We start from the raw sequence: 24,559 nt of genomic DNA on the forward strand, positions 1-24,559 counted from the left end.
ACAGGGGTACAGTGTTGCCAGATGGCAAATGAACATTTTGAATTGGTAATTGATCGTGCATACTAGGGCTGTGAATCTTAGGGTGTCCCACGATTCGATTCAATATCGATTCTTGGGGTCACGATTCGATTCAAAATCTTTTTTTTTCAATTCAACATGATTCTCGATTCAAAATGATTTTTTTCCCGATTCTAAAGGATTCTCTATTCATTCAATACATAGATTTCAGCAGGATCTAGCCCAGTCTGCTGACATGCAAGCAGAGTATTAGATTTTTGTAAAAAGCTTTTATAATTGTAAAGGGCAATGTTTTGTCAACTGATTGCAATAATGTAAATTTGTTTTAACTATTAAATGAACCAAAAATATGACTTATTTTATCTTTGTGAAAATATTGGACACAGTGTGTTGTCAAGCTTATGAGATGTGATGCAAGTGTAAGCCACTGTGACACTATTGTTCTTTTTTTTATTTATTTTTTTTATAAATGTCTAATGATAATGTCAATGAGGGATTTTTAATCACTGCTATGTTGAAATTGTAACTAATATTGATACTGTTGTTGATAATATTCATTTTTGTTTCACTACTTTTGGATTGTTCTGTGTCGTGTTTGTGTCTCCTCAATTGCTCTGTTTATTGCAGTTCTGAGTGTTGCTGGGTCGGGTTTGGTTTTGGAATTGGATTGCATTGTTACGGTATTGCCGTGTATTGTTTTATTGGATTGATTAATTTAAAAAAAATTAAAACATTTTTTAATAAATTAAAAAAATAAAATAGATTTTTTTTAAATGAGAATCGATTCTGAATCGCACAACATGAGAATCGCGATTCGAATTCAAATCGATTTTTTCCCACACCCCTAGTGCATACCATATTTTTATGAGGTTTATGGAATTATTGGTCATAAATGTATTGGTCATAAATAATACATTTATGACCAATAATTCCATAAACTTTATGGAATTATTGGTCATAAATGTATTATTCATAAAGCCTTTAAGACAGGGCTGCAGTGTTGCCAGATGGCAAATGAACATTTTGAATAGGTAATTGATCGTGCATACCATATTTTTTATGAGGTTTATGGAATTATTGGTCATAAATAATAAATTTATGACCAATAATTCCATAAACTTTATGGAATTATTGGTCATAAATTTATTATTCATAAAGCCTTTAAGACAGGGCTGCAGTGTTGCCAGATGGCAAATGAACATTTTGAATAGGTAATTGATCGTGCATACCATATTTTTATGAGGTTTATAGAATTATTGGTCATAAATAATACATTTATGACCAATAATTCAAAAATATGGTATGCACGATCAATTACCTATTCAAAATGTTCATTTGCCATCTGGCAACACTGCAGCCCAATGACCAATGACCAATGACCAATAATTCCATAAATTTTATGGAATTATTGGTCAGAAATGTATTATTCATAAAGCCTTTAAGACAGGGCTGCAGTGTTGCCAGATGGCAAATGAACATTTTGAATAGGTAATTGATCGTGCATACCATATTTTTATGAGGTTTATGGAATTATTGGTCATAAATAATAAATTTATGACCAATAATTCCATAAACTTTATGGAATTATTGGTCATAAATGTATTATTCATAAAGCCTTTAAGACAGGGTTGCAGTGTTGCCAGATGGCAAATGAACATTTTGAATAGGTAATTGATCGTGCATACCATATTTTTATGAGGTTTATAGAATTATTGGTCATAAATAATAAATTTATGACCAATAATTCAAAAATATGGTATGCACGATCAATTACCTATTCAAAATGTTAATTTGCCATCTGGCAACACTGCAGCCCAATGACCAATGACCAATAATTCCATGAATTTTATGGAATTATTGGTCATAAATTTATTATTCATAAAGCCTTTAAGACAGGGCTGCAGTGTTGCCAGATGGCAAATGAACATTTTTGAATAGGTAATTGATCGTGCATACCATATTTTTATGAGGTTTATGGAATTATTGGTCATAAATAATAAATTTATGACCAATAATTCCATAAAGTTTATGGAATTATTGGTCATAAATTTATTATTCATAAAGCCTTTAAGACAGGGCTGCAGTGTTGCCAGATGGCAAATGAACATTTTGAATAGGTAATTGATCGTGCATACCATATTTTTATTAGGTTTATGGAATTATTGGTCATAAATAATACATTTATGACCAATAATTCCATAAACTTTATGGAATTATTGTTCATAAATTTATTATTCATAAAGCCTTTAAGACAGGGCTGCAGTGTTGCCAAATGGCAAATGAACATTTTGAATAGGTAATTGATCGTGCATACCATATTTTTATGAGGTTTATGGAAATATTGGTCATAAATGTATTGGTCATAAATAATACATTTATGACCAATAATTCCATAAACTTTATGGAATTATTGGTCATAAATTTATTATTCATAAAGCTTTTAAGACAGGGCTGCAGATTTGCCAGGTGGCAAATGACAAAATAGAATAGGCAAATGATCATGCATACCATATTTTTATGAGGTTTATGGAATTATTGGTCATAAATTTAGTGGTCATAAATAATACATTTATGACCAATAATTCCATAAACTTTATGGAATTATTGGTCATAAATTGATTATTCATAAAGCCTTTTTAAGAAAGGGCTGCAGTGTTGCCAGGTGGCAAATGACAAAATAGAATAGGCAAATAATCATGCATACCATATTTTCATCATACATTTATTATTCATAAAGCCCTGTAAGACAGGGGCGCAGTGTTGCCAAACGGCAAATGACAAAATAGAACAGGCAAATTACCGTGTATACCAGGGGTGTCAAACGTACGGCCCGCGGGCCAAATCAGGCCCGCAAACAGGTTTTATCCGGCCCGCGGGATGCGTTTAAGTATAAAAATGAGCCGAAATTTTTGAATGAATGAAGCTGCTGTTCTAAATGTGTCCACTAGATGTCGCGATAGCAATTCTTTGTTTCTTTGTAGATTATGCTACATATGTAAAAAACAATACACCACATGATGTTAGTGCACCAGTCAAGGAAAATGAGCAAACTACATAAATAACATCCTGTAATTTGATTTTGATACCATTTTTTTTATCTTGGCAGATTGAAAATTAACACCAATGAGGTAACTGATGAACATTAACACATAATTTATTCAGAAAGTATAAACACAATAATATAAAAATAGAATACTATTAACAGCAACATATAAGTGTAAAAAAAACTCAACAACATCATGATTTGTACATTTTCAGAATGTGCTCGTTCTGTTTTTAAACAAAGTAAACAATCTGAAGTTGTCTTTATTTTTAAGTTATCGTGCCGTGATTTTTCTCCATGTGGCCCCCGATCTAAAATGATCGGGGGCCTCATGAAGTTTATGGAATTATTGGTCATAAATGTATTATTCGTAAAGTCTTTAAGACAGGCGTGCAGTGTTGCCAGGTGGCAAATTACAATTTAGAATAGGCAAATGATCATGCATACCATATTTTTATAAGGTTTATGGAATTATTGGTGATAAATGTATTATTTATAAAGCATTTAAGACAGGGGTGCAGTGTTGCCAGGTGGCAAATAACAATTTAGAATAGGCAAATAATCGTGCATACCATATTTTCATGAAGTTTATGGAATTATTGGTGATAAATGTATTCATAAAGTGCCAGATGGCAAATGAAAATTTGGAATAGGTAAATGATCGTGTATACCATATTTTAATGAGGTTTATGGAATTATTGGTCATACATTTATTATTCATAAAGCCTTTAAGACAGGGGTACAGTGTTGCCTGATGGCAAATGAAAATTTGGAATAGGTAAATGATCGTGTATACCATATTTTCATGAGGTTTATGGAATTATTGGTCATACATTTATTATTCATAAAGCCTTTAAGACAGGGGTTTCGGTGTTACCAGGTGGCAAATGAAAATTTGGAATAGGTAAGTGATCCTGTATACCATATTTTAATGAGGTTTATGGAATTATTGGTCATACATTTACTATTCATAAAGCCTTTAAGACAGGGGTACAGTGTTGCCTGATGGCAAATGAAAATTTGGAATAGGTAAATGATCGTGTATACCATATTTTCATGAGGTTTATGGAATTATTGGTCATACATTTATTATTCATAAAGCCTTTAAGACAGGGGTTTCGGTGTTGCCAGGTGGCAAATGAAAATTTGGAATAGGTAAATGATCCTGTATACCATATTTTAATGAGGTTTATGGAATTATTGGTCATACATTTACTATTCATAAAGCCTTTAAGACAGGGGTACAGTGTTGCCTGATGGCAAATGAAAATTTGGAATAGGTAAATGATCGTGTATACCATATTTTCATGAGGTTTATGGAATTATTGGTCATACATTTATTATTCATAAAGCCTTTAAGACAGGGGTGGGGTGTTGCCAGGTGGCAAATGACAAAATAGAATAGGCAAATGATCGTGCATACCATATTTTTATAAGGTTTATGGAATTATTGGTCATACATTTATTATTTATAAAGCCTTTAAGGCAGGGGTGCATTGTTGCCTGATGGCAAATGACAATTTAGAATAGGCAAGTAATCGTGCATACCATATTTTCATGAGGTTAATGGAATTATTGGTCACACATTTATTATTCATAAAGCCTTTCAGACAGGGGTGCAGTGTTGCCAGGTGGCAAATGACAAAATAGAATAGGCAAATGATCGTGTATACCATATTTTCATGAGATTTATGGAATTATTGGTCATAAATGTATTATTCATAAAGCCTTTAAGACAGGGGCACGATGTTGCCAGATGGCAAATGACAAAATAGAACAGGCAAATGATCGTGTATACCAGGGGTGTCAAACGTACGGTAAATAACATCCTGTAATTAGATTTTGATATCATTTTTTTATCTTGATAGATTGAAAATTAACACCAATGAGTTGACTGATGAACATTATCACATAATTTATTCAGAAAGTATAAATACCGACAAATAAAGTTAGAATACTATTAACAGCAACATGTAAGTGTAAAAAAATAATGAGTCTTCTGTGGAAAACGTTTGGACAACCCCTGGTTTAATATTATTTGCTGGGAGCTTAATTTTTTAGGTTGTTTTTCTTCGGACTAGAATGATAAATAGCCCACATTATGGCCTGTTTAAAAACAAATGGGTTTGGTTCACACCTCAGGTAAATTGTTATCAGCATGTTTAGTTAGTACAATACAACATCACTGGATTGATTTAATCTACAAATAAATAATCACATCACTAACAAGTAATTTAATAGTAGATTTAAATCAATCAAACATGTCCTACTACTTTGTCTGTGAATATAATTCATATTTTCCGTGCTGTTAAGACCTAATTGCTGGAAATGTTTGATATTTTACCCATCATAATCACTATTGTAAATAACCATATGCATATTTTTCTTGTATGAGCCAATCTTTTGCAGACACAACAGTTAAATTGAATACTATCAATAAGCATTGTTCAGTCACAGAGATGTCTCTTTTCCATGCAAAGATATGAATGCAATGAGAAAGAGAAACATGCCTTAAATTCAGATTGAAAGTTTCTGTAGAAGACTTCCAAAAGGCCATGAAAGAGAGCTCTGTGACCGTAAACAATTCTTTCCAGTCTGGCTTTTAGAGGCTGCACTGTGTTCCCCGGGCGTCTGATGTGACGTCGTTAGTGTTGTTTTGGTTGAAGCTTCCACAGAAAATGTCAACATTTCTGAAGAATTTGGAAATGTCTCCGCAGTCATGTGAAGACTGGACTTGATTTGAACAGATGCTACATTCATTAGGGCCCGGGGCACCAAGAGATAGCGGTGCGAAGGCCCTCTTTGAACGGGTGTGTTATTTTTCCGCGCGTTTCATTGCATCTTGTTGGGCCTTTAATGCACATACATGGACAAAAGAGGGTGTCAATATTATTTCAGGGGTCCTGGACATCAACAGTTAAAACTCAACTCGGTTACACCCTCTATTAGAGATGGGTGATATATTCTTAAAGGCCTACTGAAAGCCACTACTACCGACCACGCAGTCTGATAGTTTATATATCAATGATGAAATCTTAATATTGCAACACATGCCAATACGGCCGGGTTAACTTATAAAGTGCAAATTTAAAATTCCCGCCACACTTCCGGTTGAAAAACTCCTTTGGATATGATTTATGCGCTTGACGTCACAAAATCCACGGAAGTGGTTGGACCCCATCGACCCGATACAAAAACCTCTTGTTTTCTTCGACAAAATTCCACAGTATTCTGGACATCTGTGTTGGTGAATCTTTTGCAATTTGTTTAATGAACAATGGAGGCTGCAAAGAAGAACGTTGTAGGTGGGATCGATCGGTGTATTAGCGGCTAAGTACAATACTTACAGCAACACAACAAGGACTACTTACTACGCCTAGCCGATGCTTGCCGCCAAACCCACGGATTAAGTCCTTCGTCGCGCCGTCGATCGCTGGAACGCAGGTGAGCACGGCTGTTGATGGGAAGATGAGGGCTGGCTGGCGTAGGTGGAGCGCTAATGTTTTTATCATAGTTCTGTGAGGTCCGGTTGCTAAGTTGCTAAATTAGCCTTAGCGTCGTTAGCAACAGCATTGTTAAGCCTTACCAGGCTGAGAATTTTTAACCGTGTAGTTACATGTACATGGTTTAATAGTATTGTTGATCTTCTGTCTATCCTTCCAGTCAGGCGTTTATTTCTTTTGTTTCTATCTTCATTTGAGAACGATGCTATCACGTTAGCTCAGTAGCTAAGTGTGTCACCGATGTATTGTCGTGGAGATAAAAGTCACTTTAAATGTCCATTTCGCGTGCTCGACTCTCATTTTCAAGAGGATATAGTATCCGAGGTGGTTTAAAATACAAATCCGTGATCCACAATAGAAAAAGGAGAGAGTGTGGAATCCAATGAGCCAGCTTGTACCTAAGTCACGGTCAGAGCGAAAAAAGATACGTCCATCACTGCCTCTCTAGTTCTTCACTCTAACGTTCCTCATCTACGAATCTTTCATCCTCGCTCAAATTAATGGGGTAATCGTCGCTTTGTCGCTCCGAATCTCTCGCTCCATTGTAAACAACGGGGAATTGTGAGGAATACTAGCTCCTGTGACGTCACGCTACTTCCGGTACAGGCAAGGCTTTTTTTATCAGCGAGCAAAAGTTGCGAACTTTATCGTCAATTTTCTCTACTAAATCCTTTCAGCAAAAATATGGCAATATCGCGAAATGATCTAGTATGACACATAGAATGGATCTGCTACTCCCATTTAAATGAAAAAAATTCATTTCAGTAGGCCTTTAAAATCTTAATGGTAACATCTATTGCTGTCTACTGCCATGACAAAATATATCACAATATATTATTTGGTATATAAATGATACTAGACCTATTTTAAAATGATACTTCACATTAGTTTTGATACTACAAGTTTGGGTGTCGATCCAATACCAAGTAGTACAGGGGCAGTATCGATCATACCAATGCTGATACTGATACTTAAAAAACAAGTCCAAGGTCACTTATAATAAGCGGACTTGGCAACATTGTATTCAACGCCGCTCGCAGCTTTGACTTTGTTTTATTTCTTAGACACCAGATTAGTCACCAGATTCTTAAACCTCCAATACATAGTTTCTTCCTCGTTTATCTTAAGTCAGCAAATAGTGGCCCAGTTCCAAAGTGCTACCCTCAGACTTAACTGGAAACAACAAGATAACAAGATTGTTGTCAAAGCCAGGCAATGACTTTTGTTGCAGTCTGAAAGATCAGTCCGGTCCGTGTTTATGCAAAGGTTAGTGGTCCTTCTTTTTTTTTTGGTGTTCTAGAAGATGCCCCGAGTGATCACATGACACAACTTTAAGCTGAAGAGTCACATTTGCAAACGAGGTCGGAGTCTTATCAAAAATATCTTGTCTCTCTCTTGATGACTCAGCCTCAGACATGGATTTCAAAGTGGTGTTTGCATCCTTGGAGGAAACGTGTGAAGAGAACATCGCTGCTTTTTCTGAACTCACGGATCTTCAACAGCGCGATGTTTCCCAGCGCTTGGTGGCGTGCATGAAACAGATTCAGGAGCACAGTCGAGCCCTTGAGCCCATGGTCGCCAGTTTTACTGCCATCTTCCACCATTATGACTTTGACGAACACACACCAGGAAATGGCTACCGCTCCTTGATCAAGGTATGGAAATCTCATTGTCTGTGTTCCCCAGAATAGAACCTTCAAGGACCCACACATTCTGGGACTATTTTCTGAATTTTCCAGAAAAAAATGGAAATTAGAATACGGTAATCCAATCTAAAATCTTAAATAAATGTACAGGAAATGTTTTTAGTAACATACACTACCGTTCAAAAGTTTGGGGTCACCCAAACAATTTTGTCGAATAGCCTTCATTTCTAAGAACAAGAATAGACTGTCGAGTTTCAGATGAAAGTTCTCTTTTTCTGGCCATTTTGAGCGTTTAATTGACCCCACAGATGTGATGCTCCAGAAACTCAATCTGCTCAAAGGAAGGTCAGTTTTGTAGCTTCTGTAACGAGCTAAACTGTTTTCAGATGTGTGAACATGATTGCACAAGGGTTTTCTAATCAACAATTAGCCGTCTGAGCCAATGAGCAAACACATTGTACCATTAGAACACTGGAGTGATAGTTGCTGGAAATGGGCCTCTATACACCTATGTAGATATTGCACCAAAAACCAGACATTTGCAGCTAGAATAGTCATTTACCACATTAGCAATGTATAGAGTGTATTTCTTTAAAGTTAAGACTAGTTTAAAGTTATCTTCATTGAAAAGTACAGTGCTTTTCCTTCAAAAATAAGGACATTTCAATGTGACCCCAAACTTTTGAACGGTAGTGTAAGTGTAAAAAATAGGTACACCACTAAATAAAACTATACTTCTAAACCTGAGAAAATCTTTTACAATGTTTTAAAAAAAATTATAAATACATTTATAAAAATTACATCTTTATTCACTTTCAGACGAGTGTAAAAATAAGTCAACCTGGGCAATTATTTTGCCTCGAGGGGGGGGGCATAAATTAATGTTTAAGACTTTTCAAGTGTAAAACATACACAGAGAATGTCTGCAACTTGTGGAAAAGAAGTCAGCCTGCTGTGGTTATAATTATAACTACTATCAGTTATAATTCATTGAAACAGTGCAGACATTTGACAATGAGATCCGAGTATGGGCTGTTACCGCGGTATAAAACGAGTAAAACATCAATAGAATGTTTGTTTTCTGATTTTTGTCGAAATCCTTTGCATTTTGAGATGAAGGTTATGGTCAATGGGTTATACTTGTATGGTGCTTTTCTACTTTTAAGGTAGTCAAAGCGCTTTGACACTATTTCCACATCCATCAAACATTTATTAAGCGCTTATCATATGTGAAAAAATGCAATGCAAAGTTGTTTACAAAGTTAAAAACTACACCCCGATGACCCAGATCCCCCATTATCACTTTGACTTACGATTTCAAAGCAAGTTATCCATCAATTTGTACGTACACAAATCAAATAACCAAATGCATAGGCAATAATATAATGAGGCGATTATACTTTTATATTCTTACATTCACTGTTATAAGCGGCCCTCCGAGGGCAGCCATGATTGTGATGTGGCCCTCCTTGAAAACAAGTTTGACACCCCTGGTAGAGATTCAGGATTTATTAAAAGATCCTTTACTATTGGGCGATAGGGCCAGGTGTAGGTCTGCGCTCTACGAGTGATTGTAGATAACTCAGCTGGAAGGGTTATCGTAAAATATGCCGGAATGCAAAATACTATGCTGTTCATTCACTGCAAAAAGTCAGTGTTCAAAAACAAGAGAAAAAAATACAAAAATTAGAACAAGAAAATTTGGCTTGTCAAGACTTTCCAAAACAAGTAAAATTAGCTAACCTCAATTAACCCAAAAATACCTTAAAATAAGTATATTCTCACTAATCACAACTGTACTACTATATGAGTATGTATGTTCTATTGTTTCATTGAAAATAAAACAGCAAAGTCCATTTGGCTGTCATCTGTTTTAATTATGAGACACAATTGTGTCAAAGTCATGATATTTTATTTCATGCTTGAAATAAGAAATGATTACTTTAAAAAAGTAGTTTTATACTTGTGAGTGTTGATGACACAGCTTTGCAACAGTTGATATTCTAGTTTCAAGCATGTTTTACTCAATATAGGTCATCAAATCTCAGCAACAAGCTGTAATATCTTACTGAGATCATTTAGGACCAAAACCCTTAAAACAAGTAAAACACTCTAACATAAAATCTGCTTAGTGAGAAGAATTATCTTATCAGACAGAAAATAAACAAATATCACCCTTATTTGAGCTATTTCATCTTACTTAGATTTCAGTTTTTGCAGTGTTTAGTTTCAAATGTGCAACTTATTTTTTAAAATTTTGTTTATTTGCAGCACAAAAACAATGACGTTTCAGATTGATACAAAAATCCACCAAAACATTACCTCTGATCACGTCTGTCTGTCTTTCAGGTCTTAACGGCATGCCTTGTTCACATCATCCAAAAGGCTCGCTACATCGCCGCAAACCACAAGAGCACCTTCTTCAGAACGGACCACAATGTTTCGGAGATGGAGGCCTACTGCAGCGCGCTGTGCCAGCTACGTGCACTTATCTACCTGGCCAAGCGCCTCATCAACGACAACGACTTGGGCCAGCTGTATTCCCTGCAAGACTGCGACCTGAGCCACAGGTTTGTGCAGGAGTACAGCTCCATGCACAAAGCCTGTTTCTATGGCCGATGTCTGGGCTTCCAGGTCAGCCGTACACAAAGACAATGTGTTTTTGCATAAAGTTTGCGCTAATGTTCCATTGTCTCCTTGGACAGTTCTCACCAAGTCTTCGTCCGTTTCTCCAGACTGTTGTCATAAGCATGGTCTCATACGGTGAGGCTTATGGTAAAAAGCAATCAGGGCTGGGTGAGTGTTGACCTGTCTTACTTTTGTGTACAAAACCCAAAATTAGTGAAGTTGGCACGTTGTGTAAATAGTAAATAAAAACAGAATACAATGATTTGCAAATCCTTTTAAACTTATATTCAATTGAATAGACTGCAAAGACAATATATTTAATGTTTGACCTGAGAAACTTAATTTGTTTTTGCAAATAATCAATAACTTATGGCAGCAACACATTGCAAAAAAGTTGGCACAGGGGCATTTTTACCACTGTGTTACATGGCCTTTCCTTTTAACAACACTCAGTAAACGTTTGGGAACGGAGGACACCAATTTTTGAAGCTTTTCAGGTGGAATTCTTTCCCATTCTTGCTTGATGTACAGCTTAAGTTGTTCAACAATCCGGGGTCTCCGCTGTGGTATTTTAGGCTTCATAATGCGCCACACATTTCCAATGGTAGACAGGTCTGGACTACTTTTACTATGGAGCCACACTATTGTAACACGTGGCGTGGCATTGTCTTGCTGAAATAAGCGGGGGCGTCCATGATAACGTTGCTTGGATGGCAACATATGTGGTTTTCTGAAGTGTTCCTGAGCCCATGCGGTGATATCCTTTACACACTGATGTCGGTTTATGATGCAGTACCACCTGAGAGATCGAAGGTCCGTAATATTGTTGCTTACGTGCAGTGATTTCTCCAGATTCTCTGAACCTTTTGATGATATTACGGACCGTAGATGGTGAAATCCCTAAATTCCTTGCAATAGCTGGTTGAGAAATGTTGTTCTTAAACTGTTGGACAACTTGCTGACGCGTTTGTTCACAAAGTGGTGACCCTCGCCCCATTCTTGTTTGTGAATGACTGAGCCAACTTCACTGATTTTGGGTTTTGCGTGATGATCCGCTTGTTGATGGTCTGAACATTGTTGGTTATGTTCAGGTTTGGCAGCCCTGTCTCTCCTCACATCGGGAAAGTATGTCATAGACCCAGAGCTGCGCGGTGCAGAGTTTGAACGCATAACTCAAAACCTGGACATGCAGTTTTGGAAGTCATTCTGGAACATCACAGAGTCCGAGTTTGTAACAGTAGGCAGGGTCAAATCATCTTTTTATTTCCTCGTCTTTTTTTTTTACCAGGGCTCACGTTGCATTTCCTGTTCCTGTCCTCAGGGTTTCAGCAGAATAGCCTCTTACACCGTTCAGGTCAACCTGTCCTTGACGGTGCCTCCTGTCCCTTTAAGCCTCCCCCTGGTTGCCGACCCCAGTCGGTTTGCTAATGTGTCCCCTCCACTGGCCCACTGGGGGCCCGGGCCAGTCGACATGCGTCTGATATCCTACGTGATTCGAGAAGGACAGGTAAAAAAAAAGTTTTAAAACATATGGGGCATGACGTCATCATTTTTAAAAACCCATGTTTGATTGTTCATGTAATTTTTATTCACGCTGTAGAGCAAAAGTAAGCAAAAATCTATAAAAAAATACAAATTTTCTGTCACTAGAGAGCAATACGTGCATTTATTTTAGAGTCTCTAAGGGTTCTCCCTATTCTCTCGTTTGCGCTTAAAGGATACCTATTAGGGCAGGGGTGGGCAATTAATTTTTACCGGGGACCGCATGAGCAACCCGAGCACTGCTGGAGGGCCACATCGACAATATTTCAATTAAATTTTGCTCAATATTATTTTTGATGTATACCGTAAGATAGATAATAATAATAATAATAATAATAATAATAATAATTAATAATAATAGTAATACTTCAACATAGTGTGTGTAACAGCATTCCATGACCAATATAAATAAATTAACATTAATAATAAATGACAGTAAAATAGGCACACGTATGACTGAGGAGTCATAGTGTAACTTTGTGTGGTGTTTGAGTTGTCCGACTTTTTGTGTGGCCATAAACGCACCAGTGGTTTAGTGGTATGCGTCTTGGTGACAGATGACAAGTTGGTTTTGGCCTGGTTTGTACGGCAGAAAATGACTAGTTTTTCGAGATAGAAGTGTTTTACTCATGTTTTTGGTGTGGTTATGTCCGAATATAAACAGTTTTGCTCAATAAAGTGATCGATATAATTCCTGTCCTCGAAGCATCTCGATAGACGTTACAATAATTGAACGGTGTTGACGAACACCGTTAGGGCCGCTTGTTGTCACTGTCACTCAAAGTTGCATTGCAAAGTTACACATAATAAATATGTTTATTTTGTTTAGAATTCAGATGGGATTTGATTTGGTGCGCGGCATATATTTGCTGTGCGCAGCGGATGCTTGAGCAGTGCGCAATTGCGCAGGCGCGCACCTTAGAGGGAACGTTGCTTGGCAGTCCATGTCTTGTTGAAAACACGCCATTCGTCATCAACTTTTCTCTTTTTAGCGTCTCGGGTGTAAACCGTGCATCACTAGTCGCTGCATGTGCACCTTCACTCGCAGGTTACACACGGACATACGTCCATAAATAATACTTTTCAAAATAAAAGCAGCACAGTTGTATTGCGCGCACGACATCGATGTTTTTTCAACTTTATTTTGTAATTTGTGATTGCAGCTGTTCACATTCACTGTCCACACGGAAGTAATACAAATAACGATTTTCAAAACAAAAGCAGTTGTATTGCACACTCGACATAGACTCTTTTTTAAATTTATTTTGTAATTTATAATTGGCCTCACACGGGCCGGACAGGGATGCACAAAGGGCCGCGGGCCGCAGAATGCCCAGGTCTGTATTAGGGTTATACGGTATACCGGTATTAGTATTGTATCGCGATACTAATGAGTCATATTCGGTACAATACCGCCTCCAAAAACTAATGTAAAGCATCCAAACAACAGAAGAATAAGTGATTATTACATTTTAACAGAAGTGTAGATAGAACATGTTGAAACAGAAAATAACCAAATATTAACAGTAAATGAACAAGTGGATTAATAATTCATTTTCTAAAACTTGTCCCTCATAATTTTGACAAAATAATAGAATGATAAATGACACAATATGTTACTGCATACGTCAGCAGAGAAATTAGTAGCCTTTGTTTGTTTACTTACTACTAAAAGACAAGTTGTCTAGTATGTTTACTATTTTATTTAAGGACAAACTTGCAATAATAAACATATGTTTAAAGTACCACAAGATTTTTTTGTTAAAATAAAGCCAATAATGCCATTTTTTGTGGTTCCCTTTATTTAGAAAAGTTTCAAAAGTACCGAAAAGTATCTGTACCAAAATATTGGTATCGGGACAACACTAGTACCTATTATGCAAGACCAGCCTCTTTTGGTACCTGTTTTTGTCCTGTTTAAGTCCCGTAAATTTGAAACCAAACGATGGAGACATGGCAGAGATATTTCTAAAACAATCTTGCCTTCCTTCATAGTTCTTTCAGAACGAGCCGTTAGGAATTTGCTCAATTTATGACGTTTTTCCAATTGTTGTTGTCGGCGGATACCTGTTTTACCCGAACATGCATTTCTACAAGAATGCAAAATAGCAAATAGTTTGAATTTATGTTTGTCAGTAGACTTGCTATGGAAGCACTAAAAACTACAACATGGCTGGTGGGGAGAAGACGCAATCAAAGTGGAGGCACTTAAATAAGACCGGCCACAAAACGGTGCATCCTGAAGAGGGAGTCAAAAAGTGGCTTGAAGATGGCCTGTTAAACGTAATTTATGTGAAAATATTGACCAAAGAACCGCCATTACATGTCATGTAGACCAGTGGTTTTTAACCACTGTGCCGCGGCACACTAGTGTGCCGTGAGATACAGTCTGGTGTGCCATGGGAGATTATCTAATTTCACCTATTTGGGTTAAAAAATATTTTTTGCAAACCAGTAATTATAGTCCGCAAATGATGTGTTGTTGTTGAGTGTCGTGCTGTCGGCAGAGTAACCGTGTAATACTCTTCCATATCAGTAGGTGGCAGCAGGTAGCTAATTGCTTTGTAGATGTTGGAAACAGCGGGAGGCAGTGTGCAGGTAAAAAGGTATCTAATGCTTAAACCAAAATTAAACAAAAGGTGAGTGCCCCTAAGAAAAGGCATTGAAGCTTAGGGAAGGCTATGTGGAACGAAACTAAAACTGAACTGGCTACAAAGTAAACAAAAACAGAATGCTGGACGACAGCAAAGACTTACTGTGGAGCAAAGACGGCGTCCACAATGTACATCCGAACATGACATGACAATCAACAATGTCCACACAAAGAAGTACAAAAACAACTGAAGTATTCTTGATGGCTAAAACAAAGTAGATGCGGGAAATATCGCTCAAAGGAAGGCATGAAACTGCTACAGGAAAATACCAACAAAAGAGAAAAAGCCACGAAAATAGGAGCGCAAGACAAAAACTAAAACACTACACACAGGAAAACAGCAAAAAAGTCTAAATAAGTCAGGGGGTGATGTGACAGGTGGTGACAGTACACCTACTTTGAGACAAGAGCTATAGTGATGCATGCTTGGTTATGGTTTAAAGTCATATCCAACAATTGCGACAACGACTTTTTACTGTCAACTGAGTTTCGTTTTTTTAATGATTTCTGCTGGTGGTGTGCCTCCGCATTTTTTCAACGCAAAAAATGTGCCTTGGCTCAAAAAAGGTTGAAAAACACTGCTGTAGACTACAAGGAAATGTTTTAAATGTTGAAAATAAATCACAATATGACCCCTTTAAAGGGGACCTATGATGATTTTGTTCTACATATTAAAACACTGAGGCATTCCCAGATTGCAAATGAAACCTCTGCATAAAAAAGTGTTTTTTTTATTAGCATTCCTGTCACTGCATGTTGCACGTTGTTATGTGCGTGCCATGACTCGATGAAAATATTACTACCACCATGATTTTTTTGTTTCCTCATGGCCTGAAGGGGAAAGAGAGGAGCTTTACTTGAAAGAGAAACTGCACTGTTTTTTCTTTTTCTTTTTTTTGCCTATTCTTGACAACGGATGTATTTTTTTCAATGCCTTCTAAATATGAAATAAATGAGATCAAAAGTGTGCTTGCAATGGAGTCTAAGAGAGCTGCTCTATTCTGCCTATAAATCCCTTAGAAAAACATCCAAACACCTCCATTAGGTTTTATATACACAATGTAAGTATAAATGTAATGTAGTAACTGGCACATTTATAATAAGATTTAACCTCTTAAGGCCCAAGCTGTTTGTTTACATGGTTTTTTTTAATTTCTCTTTGCTATTTGGGCTTATTGGACCCTAATTAGAATAAAAACTAAGAATCATCTTTTGTTATGATGTACTTAGTCCATAAGTACACAAATGTGTACTTCATGTTTAGTGACATGCTAATTCTTATTTTTACACTTTTTTTCCCAAATTCCATTGTATGTTATACTCTTCTGACACCACCAGATGGCAGTATAAGTGTCCACATAAGCGGCCATAAGACCCCAATTCAGTAGTGTACACAATTTTGGAAATAAGAGCTAAAAGGTGCTGTCCACGCATGTGGCCACTAAGATACTTTAGAGGTTTTAATATATATGTATTTTGTTAATTTTTAGCATACGCGGTGCATTAAATAAAAAAATGCATCACAACATTCACTTTATTTTCAACTACATCACCGATTACTACTCACTGCAGACTTTATGAGAGCCAACAAACATAATAAAACATCACTTACTGTACAAAGTCTGCTGTCTATATAATGCAGACTACTGAGATGTTCATATATTCCCCGTTTAGATGAAGAATGACTCATAATCCTCGCGTCTAAATTGGCTGTCAAAGTGTACCAACTTGTCGGAATACGTCCTCATCCTTCTACTATCCAGGCGAGAGGCATGGTTTATGATCGAGAATAAAGTTTGATGTTCAAGGAAACGAGGAAGCAGCTGATCAGTCGATCATGTCAACTTTGGCCCACAAGCTCGTGATCACAGCAACGCTATAAATATTTTGTCTGCGTTAGCGCTTATAATAACAATATCACTAATACTTGGTTAATATTCAAGCCACGAAATGTAAATGGGGTATTGTTGGCGCTTTTTGGAGGGTAATTTATTGGGTTTTATGGGCGGAAAAGAGGACCCTTCCATTAGCTCCGCTGTAAGTCGACTTTTATTTATGTTTATTTACAAGTTAGAATGCATGAAAAAATTACATCTGTTGTCATGTCTTTCATAATGATTGTGAACGATAGGAATAATTCCCCCCAAAAAAGTGCAGTTCCTCTTTCATGTCTTTATAAGTGCATTAGTCTTAGGGAGATTAGGGAGAGTCTTAGGGAGATTTTAGGGTGTGTTCGTTCACTTTTGTCTAAAAGCGCCAAATTTGGCACAGGTGTAGCTCAGGGCATACTTAAATGAATTGGCGAGGGCGCCCGCGCCGGTGACCTTTGGGGTCGCCACAGCGGCTGATCCAATATGGCCACCACCTGAACACGCTTTTGCCTCTACATTTGAACCAGATGAGCTACAAATCCAAACTTGGTGTCTATTTCATGTTTTTTGACAATTAGAAATATGATGGAAAAATCATCTTTATGATTGGGTGTGTCTGGACACCTAATTAACATATTCCCAAGATGGCGGCTATGTAAAAATTAAGTGTACCTTAACATTTGATACTTTTGGCAAACTATTTTAGGTTTTTTGAGCATCAGAAACATACGGGGATGATCAGATTTATGATCATTTATTTATTAGAGCACTTTAATTTCCATATTAACAACATAGCCATTATCTACTAAAATGTATTGCACATACAACACAGATAGAATGTAATGCAACAGATATATTTCATTGTAACATTAGTAAAAGTAGAGAAAGTCATTGTCCCCCCCCTGTAATATAGGTTTCTGTTTCAACAGAAACAGAAACCTAAAAGTAGAGAAAGTCAGTGTCCACCCCCCCCCTGTAATATAGGTTTCTGTTTCAACAGAAACAGAAACCTAAAAGTAAAGAAAGTCAGTGTCGTCCCCCACCCCCTCTGTAATATTGGTTTCTGTTTCAACAGAAACAGAAACGTATCTTACAGAAAAGGCTCTGACCCTGTTATCCACACAGTGTGGTAAAAGTTTGGTCCCTCGACAGGCTATTGTTGTGTCTCCTGACTTCTCCTGATGTGAAAATCATACAGAAGAGCTTATCTATGTACAGTCATTCTACTGCCTAATCTAACACTGTGAAAATCATCAACTTTATTTTCATGTAATGCATTTTTCAGTGAAGCTATTACCGTATTTTTCGGAGTATAAGTCGCTCCGGAGTATAAGTCGCACCGGCCGAAAATGCATAATAAAGAAGGAAAAAAACATATACACAGTAAGTCGCACTGGAGTATAAGTCGCATTTTTTGGGGAAATGTATTTGATAAAACCCAACACCAACAATAGACATTTGAAAGGCAATTTAAAATAAATAAAGAATAGTGAACAACAGGCTGAATAAGTGTACGTTATATGAGGCATAAATAACCAACTGAGAACGTGCCTGGTATGTTAACGTGACATATTATGGTAAGAGTCATTCATATAACTATAACATATAGAACATGCTATACGTTTACCAAACAATCTGTCACTCCTAATCGCTAAATCCCATGAAATCTTATACGTCTAGTCTGTTACGTGAATGAGCTAAATAATATTATTTGATATTTTACGCTAATGTTTTAATAATTTGAGTTGAGTTGAGTTTGAGTTTATTTCGAACATGCATGCATACAACATGATACATCACAATTTCCAGTTTCTCTATTCAACATGTTCGAAAAGGAGTAGGAAGAAGCAGAGTTTATTTAATCCTACCCCTTTTCCTTTACATAACAGTTGCTAAAACTTTTGTTCACTTCCTGTTCTCAATGTATTCACAATATACTTCATAAATAATAACAATAAAAACAAATAAATAATAATTGGTGAATGAAGTTATATTTCATATGGTGAGATGAGAAGATATCTACAAAATGAATGGATGGATGAAATAAATTAATCATGTTTATCATGGTTCTTCTTTGTACTTTGTAAACACCATAAGTTTAAAGAGTTTCTTGAAGTGTATCATATTAGTACATTGTTTGATTTATTTAAATCCATTTCATAATTTCATTCCACATACTGATATACTGAAGGTCTTAAGTGTTGTACGTGCGAACAAATGTTTTGAATTAAATTTTTCTCTAGGATTATATTTAATTTCACACACAAGTCGCTCCTGAGTATAAGTCGCACCTCCGGCCAAACTATGAAAAAAACTGCGACTTATAGTCCGAAAAATACGGTATCAAACAATATGGCCTCCACATCATCTGCTAGTAATAGTAGCAGCAGCAGCATCAATTGGGACTTATGTTGTCTCTGCCAATTACAGTCTGATGACCCTTTACAACAGGGGTCACCAACCTTTTTGAAACCAAGAGCTACTTCCTGGGTACTGATTAATGCGAAGGGCTACCAGTTTGATACACACTTAAATAAATTGCCAGAAATAGCCAATTTGCTCAATTCACCTTTAACTCTATGTTATTATTAATAATTAATGAAATTTACACTTAATTGAACGGTTTAAAAGAGGAGAAAACACGAAAAAAATGACAATTAAATTTTGAAACAGTTTATTTTCAATTTCGACTCTTTAAAATTCAAAATTCAACCGAAAAAAAGGAGAAAAACTAGCTAATTCGAATCTTTCTATGGAACATCATTAGTAATTTTTCCTGATTAAGATTAATTTTAGAATTTTGATGACATTTTTTAAATAGGTTAAAATCCAATCTACACTTTGTTAGAATATATAACAAATTGGACCAAGCTATATTTCTAACAAAGACAAATCATTATTTCTTCTAGATTTTCCAGAACAAAAGTTTTAAAAGAAATTCAAAAGACTTTGAAATAAGATTTAAATTTGATTCAACAGATTTTCTAGATTTGCCAGAATAATTTCTTTGAATTTTAATCATAATAAGTTTGAAGAAATATTTCACAAATATTCTTCGTCGAAAAAACAGAAGCTAAAATGAAGAATTAAATTTTAAAAAATGTATTATTCTTTACAATAAAAAAAATAAATTTACTTGAACATTGATTTCAATTGTCAGGAAAGAAGAGGAAGGAATTTAAAAGGTAAATGTGTTTAAAAATCCTAAAATAATTTTTAAGGTTGTATTTTTTTCTCTAAAATTGTCTTTCTGAAAGTTATAAGAAACAAAGTAAAAAAAATAATGAATTTATTTAAACAAGTGAAGACCAAGTCTTTAAAATATTTTCTTGGATTTTCAAATTCTATTTGAGTTTTGTCTCTCTTAGAATTAAAAATGTCGAGCAAAGCGAGACCAGCTTGCTAGTAAATAAATAAAATTTTAAAAATAGAGGCAGCTCACTGGTAAGTGCTGCTATTTGAGCTATTTTTAAGAACAGGCCAGCGGGCTACTCATCTGGTCCTTACGGGCTACCTGGTGCCCGCGGGCACCGCGTTGGTGACCCCTGCTTTACAAACACCCAAAAGCAAAGGACTTTTGTCGCTAGAAAAGGATCTCAAAGATTTCATTGAAATTGCGAATGCTATACCTTCATGTATAAATGTCACAATTGATCAATTGAATGATGGTTCAGGTATCGCATCAACACTTGCATTAAATAAGGCCAAATACCACAAACGCTGCAGAAGCTACTGTAGTAGTTCTCGTGTTAAAAGGGTTCGAAAGCATGAGGATCATGCTGTCCCCTCCTTATTAAGTCCTAAAAAGCTTCGATCAAGTCATCCCCAAACCAATGGTATTCATTGTGTGATATGTGAAGGGGAGGATACGAAAGGTCTGCACAAGGCATTAACAAATAATGTTGATTCCAGAATGAAAAGCTGGGCAGAATCTAGTAAAGATTTTAAACTTCTTGGGAGATTAGTTACTCAATGTGTACTATCATACCAAATGTTATCTGAACTTGAGATATGCAGCACAAGTTGCACAACATAAAACATCTTCCAGCATATCAGAAGAAGAAGCGTCTACCAGTGAATCCAGGGAAACCTTTGACCCTCTGACTATAGCGCAAATTGTTGCCCTAGTTGAGGATTCAGATTGCTCCTTCACAATTTCAAATCGAAGGCAACTCTATAGAACCCTTACGAATGAACGTGGGCATGTCTGTTGTTATAATGAAGCTCACGCAACAAGATTCAAGACACATCTCTCTTTTCTGCCTGACTGGAGTAAACACCAGAAAGGGAGGGAGACGTACATTGCAAGCCAGCAAAAAGTGGCAGACAGTGTAGCTAGAGGCCATGATTCCAACCAGATTTATCAAGATGAGGCACTTTTGTTGACAAGGGCTGCCTTGGTTTTACACAAGTATTGTTTACAACCAGGACACAAATTTGATGGCACCTTACCTTCCAACTGTTTTACGGTATCTGTTCCTGAACCTTTAAGAGTATTCAATGACATTGTCCTTCAAGGACCAGGACTCCTCAAAGCCATGCACCAACAATGAGGGTCTAGCACGCTAACCTGGATGCGCACACTTGGTGCAGCTTTTGTCAAGTAATTGGGGAACAAAAACAACAACAACCCCACCCCCCCAAAATAAATACATTTAAAAAAATACAAATAAAAAAGGGAGGGAAGAAGTCAGCCTTCACGTGGCTTCCCCCGCAAGTAGCCAAAGAGTAGTTGCCCTTTAAGCGAAACCAATGTCTTCAAAATGTCCCAACCACAGCTGTGAATAAAAAACCCTGCAATTTTACAGTAACATTTTGGCACCTGAGCTGCCAGTGGTTGTTTTTTTTTACCGCAAATCAACAAGTGTAGATTTCTCTGTGTATTACTGTAAATGCCAAAACGGCACCACAGTTTATTACAGTAAAAAAAAGTACTGTTTTTTTCATTTAGAGAAAAATGCTGTAAAAACCACAATTTTACCGTGAAATCTATTGCTACTTTTACATTGCACAATTTGATGGATAACTTGCTTTGAAATCATTATTATTAGTATTTATGCACACTTAAGAAATTGTTTAATAATATATTTTTGCATAATTAGACAATATTTAAGTTAACATAAATTTGTGATTACATGGAGTAAATATTATTTTTTTCTCCCAAAATAGAAAGAAAGAATACATTTAGTAAGAAAAGTTACAGTACTTTATTGATACATATTATTTCCAGGCTTTCCAGGGCTAAAAAAAATGAAGTGGTGGGCCACATCTGGCCCCCCGAACCTTGAGTTTGACACCTGTGCACTACATTGTATTAGAAATGGCAACAACCGAGGATGCATGTGCATGTACGAGCCAGTCTGCCCCCGCAAAAAGAGGATAGCAAAAAAGAAAGAGCTTATTGACCACAGCGTCGGACTACAATTGCGGACCCGTGCAAAGTCCTTTGGGTAAGATTATACCATATATGAATAATTTGCTGACGTCACCAAATTCCAAACGGCTCGTTTGGAGGAAGTATGAAGGAAGGCAAGATTGTTTTATAAATATCTCTGCAATGCCTCAATGGTTTGAGTTCAAATTTTCGGGACTTATGCAGATCCCAAATACGCAGCAGCAGGTACCAATAGGTATGACAAGTCGGTGCTCAAAATGTATTTGCCGCAAATAACACTTCATCTACTCTTCTTACGCCGTTATGCTCATTGTGGTTGTGTACGTGCCATAGATTGTTGGGATTACAGTGTTTCTCATAAACTGCCAAGATACCTGTGGCGGTGTGGGCGTGGCTATGGGCGTGGTCACCATGACATCATCGGGTAATTTGCATAATTTGCTACAATGATATGATTTTCTCTAAAAAGGCTAAAAAAATGTATACTTACTAATTAATAATAACAGTTTTGTGTTAAACGTCCATCCATCCATCCATTTTACAATATAATTACAACACTTTATGTACATATTTATATACAGATTTGAACAATAAGTTATTCACTGAAATATATTTATAAATTGTGGTTCTTACAAAAAAAATATCTTATAAAATATAAAAGCTAAAATGTCTCTTAAAGCTCTGCCCCTTTAATTAGTGCATACTAAATAATTTAACTTTAGCCTACTACTACAACCATATTATTTACCAGCAACATAAAGTGAAACAGAGGCAGAGGTGTCCTGCCACAGTCAGTAACAAATAAACAGAAAACAGTAGTGATCAAATACAAATAAGGCAACAAGAGAAGTATCCTACACTTCACTTTTGTAAAGTAAATCTGAACAGCCTATATGGGCATCTACATCAACTAATATGATTTGCCTGAGAAGCTGGACAGGAATATAAAAAAATATATATATATTTATTTTTTTTTTATTTTTATTTGTGGCGGACGTAATTCTTTCGTGGTGGGCCGCCACAAATAAATGAATGTGTGGGAAACACTGGATTAGATACTGCCACTATATCTAGACATTGACAGACCTTTTGTGCGTCCTTTTTATTTTGCAGCACAGTGAGGAGCTGTTGTCTTTGTTAAGCGTTGGTTCTCCCCCCGTCTCTACTTACCGCGCCCCGTGGGCGCGCAACCAACCTCCATCCCCTTGGCTGCTCATCCACTTCCACGGAGGCGGCTTTGTGGCGCAGACTTCCAAATCACACGAGGTGGTGCCGCATACTGGGTTTCTTATTTCTTGATTCGCCACATGCTTATTTTTTTCTCTCCCATGTTTTCTCTCGTCAATTAGAATTATCTGCGGAGCTGGTCGAAGGAGTTGAATGTTCCCATTCTCTCTGTGGACTACTCTCTGTCTCCTGAAGCACCCTTTCCCAGAGCTCTAGAGGAATGTTTCTATGCGTACTGCTGGGCCTTGAAAAACTGCCACCTGCTTGGTTAGTAGTAGGGGTCAGATGCTGGCAGTGTTGCCAGATGGAAAATGACAAATAATCATACCAGACGCTTTAAAGTATTGTACATACCTGATTAGACGTCGCCTAGGACCATCCGCAACAGCAAAACATTACCAGAGACCGGTCACAATTAGAGATGTCCGATAATGGCTTTTTTGCAGATATTTTCCAACTCTTAATTACCGATTCCGATATCAACCGATACCGATATATACAGTCGTGGAATTAACACATTATTGTGCCTAATTTTGTTGTGATGCCCCGCTGGATGCATTAAACAATGTAACAAGGTTTTCCAAAATAAATCAACTCAAGTTATGGAAAAAAAAATGCCAACATGGCACTGCCATATTTATTATTGAAGTCACAAAGTGCATTATTTTTTTTAACATGCCTCAAAACAGCAGCTTGGAATTTGGGACATGCTCTCCCTGAGAGAGCATGAGGAGGTTGAGGTGGGCGGGGTTGGGGTGGGGGCGGGGGGTGTATATTGTAGCGTCCCGGAAGAGTTAGTGCTGCAAGGGGTTCTGGGTATTTGTTCTGTTGTGTTACGGTGCGGATGTTCTCCCGAAATGTGTTTGTCATTCTTGTTTGGTGTGGGTTCACAGTGTGGCGCATATTTGTAACAGTGTTAAAGTTGTTTATACGGTGTGACCTCAGTGTGACCTGTATGGCTGTTGACCAAGTATGATTTGCATTCACTTGTGTGTGTGAAAAGCCGTAGGTATTATATGATTGGGTCGGCATG

At 36.7% G+C, this 24,559-nt stretch overlaps 1 protein-coding gene across 2 annotated transcripts in view; it reads left to right on the plus strand.

The window, feature by feature from the left end:
* The window catches only part of lipea (lipase, hormone-sensitive a), a 30,906-nt gene that overhangs the window by 676 nt on the left and 5,671 nt on the right, over positions 1-24,559 (plus strand). Inside the window, exons 2-8 of one of the 2 annotated variants that reach the window (XM_062029543.1) lie at positions 7,972-8,219; positions 10,560-10,844; positions 10,916-11,006; positions 11,930-12,084; positions 12,160-12,345; positions 23,413-23,565; positions 23,649-23,793. In XM_062029543.1, coding sequence (XP_061885527.1) covers positions 7,972-8,219; positions 10,560-10,844; positions 10,916-11,006; positions 11,930-12,084; positions 12,160-12,345; positions 23,413-23,565; positions 23,649-23,793 — 1,263 coding nt within the window. The remainder of the gene's footprint in view (positions 1-7,971; positions 8,220-10,559; positions 10,845-10,915; positions 11,007-11,929; positions 12,085-12,159; positions 12,346-23,412; positions 23,566-23,648; positions 23,794-24,559) is intronic. The other variant, XM_062029544.1, reaches the window with a different exon arrangement.

The sequence above is a fragment of the Entelurus aequoreus genome, linkage group LG20 (genome assembly GCF_033978785.1).
Source record: "Entelurus aequoreus isolate RoL-2023_Sb linkage group LG20, RoL_Eaeq_v1.1, whole genome shotgun sequence".
Taxonomy (NCBI): domain Eukaryota; kingdom Metazoa; phylum Chordata; class Actinopteri; order Syngnathiformes; family Syngnathidae; genus Entelurus; species Entelurus aequoreus.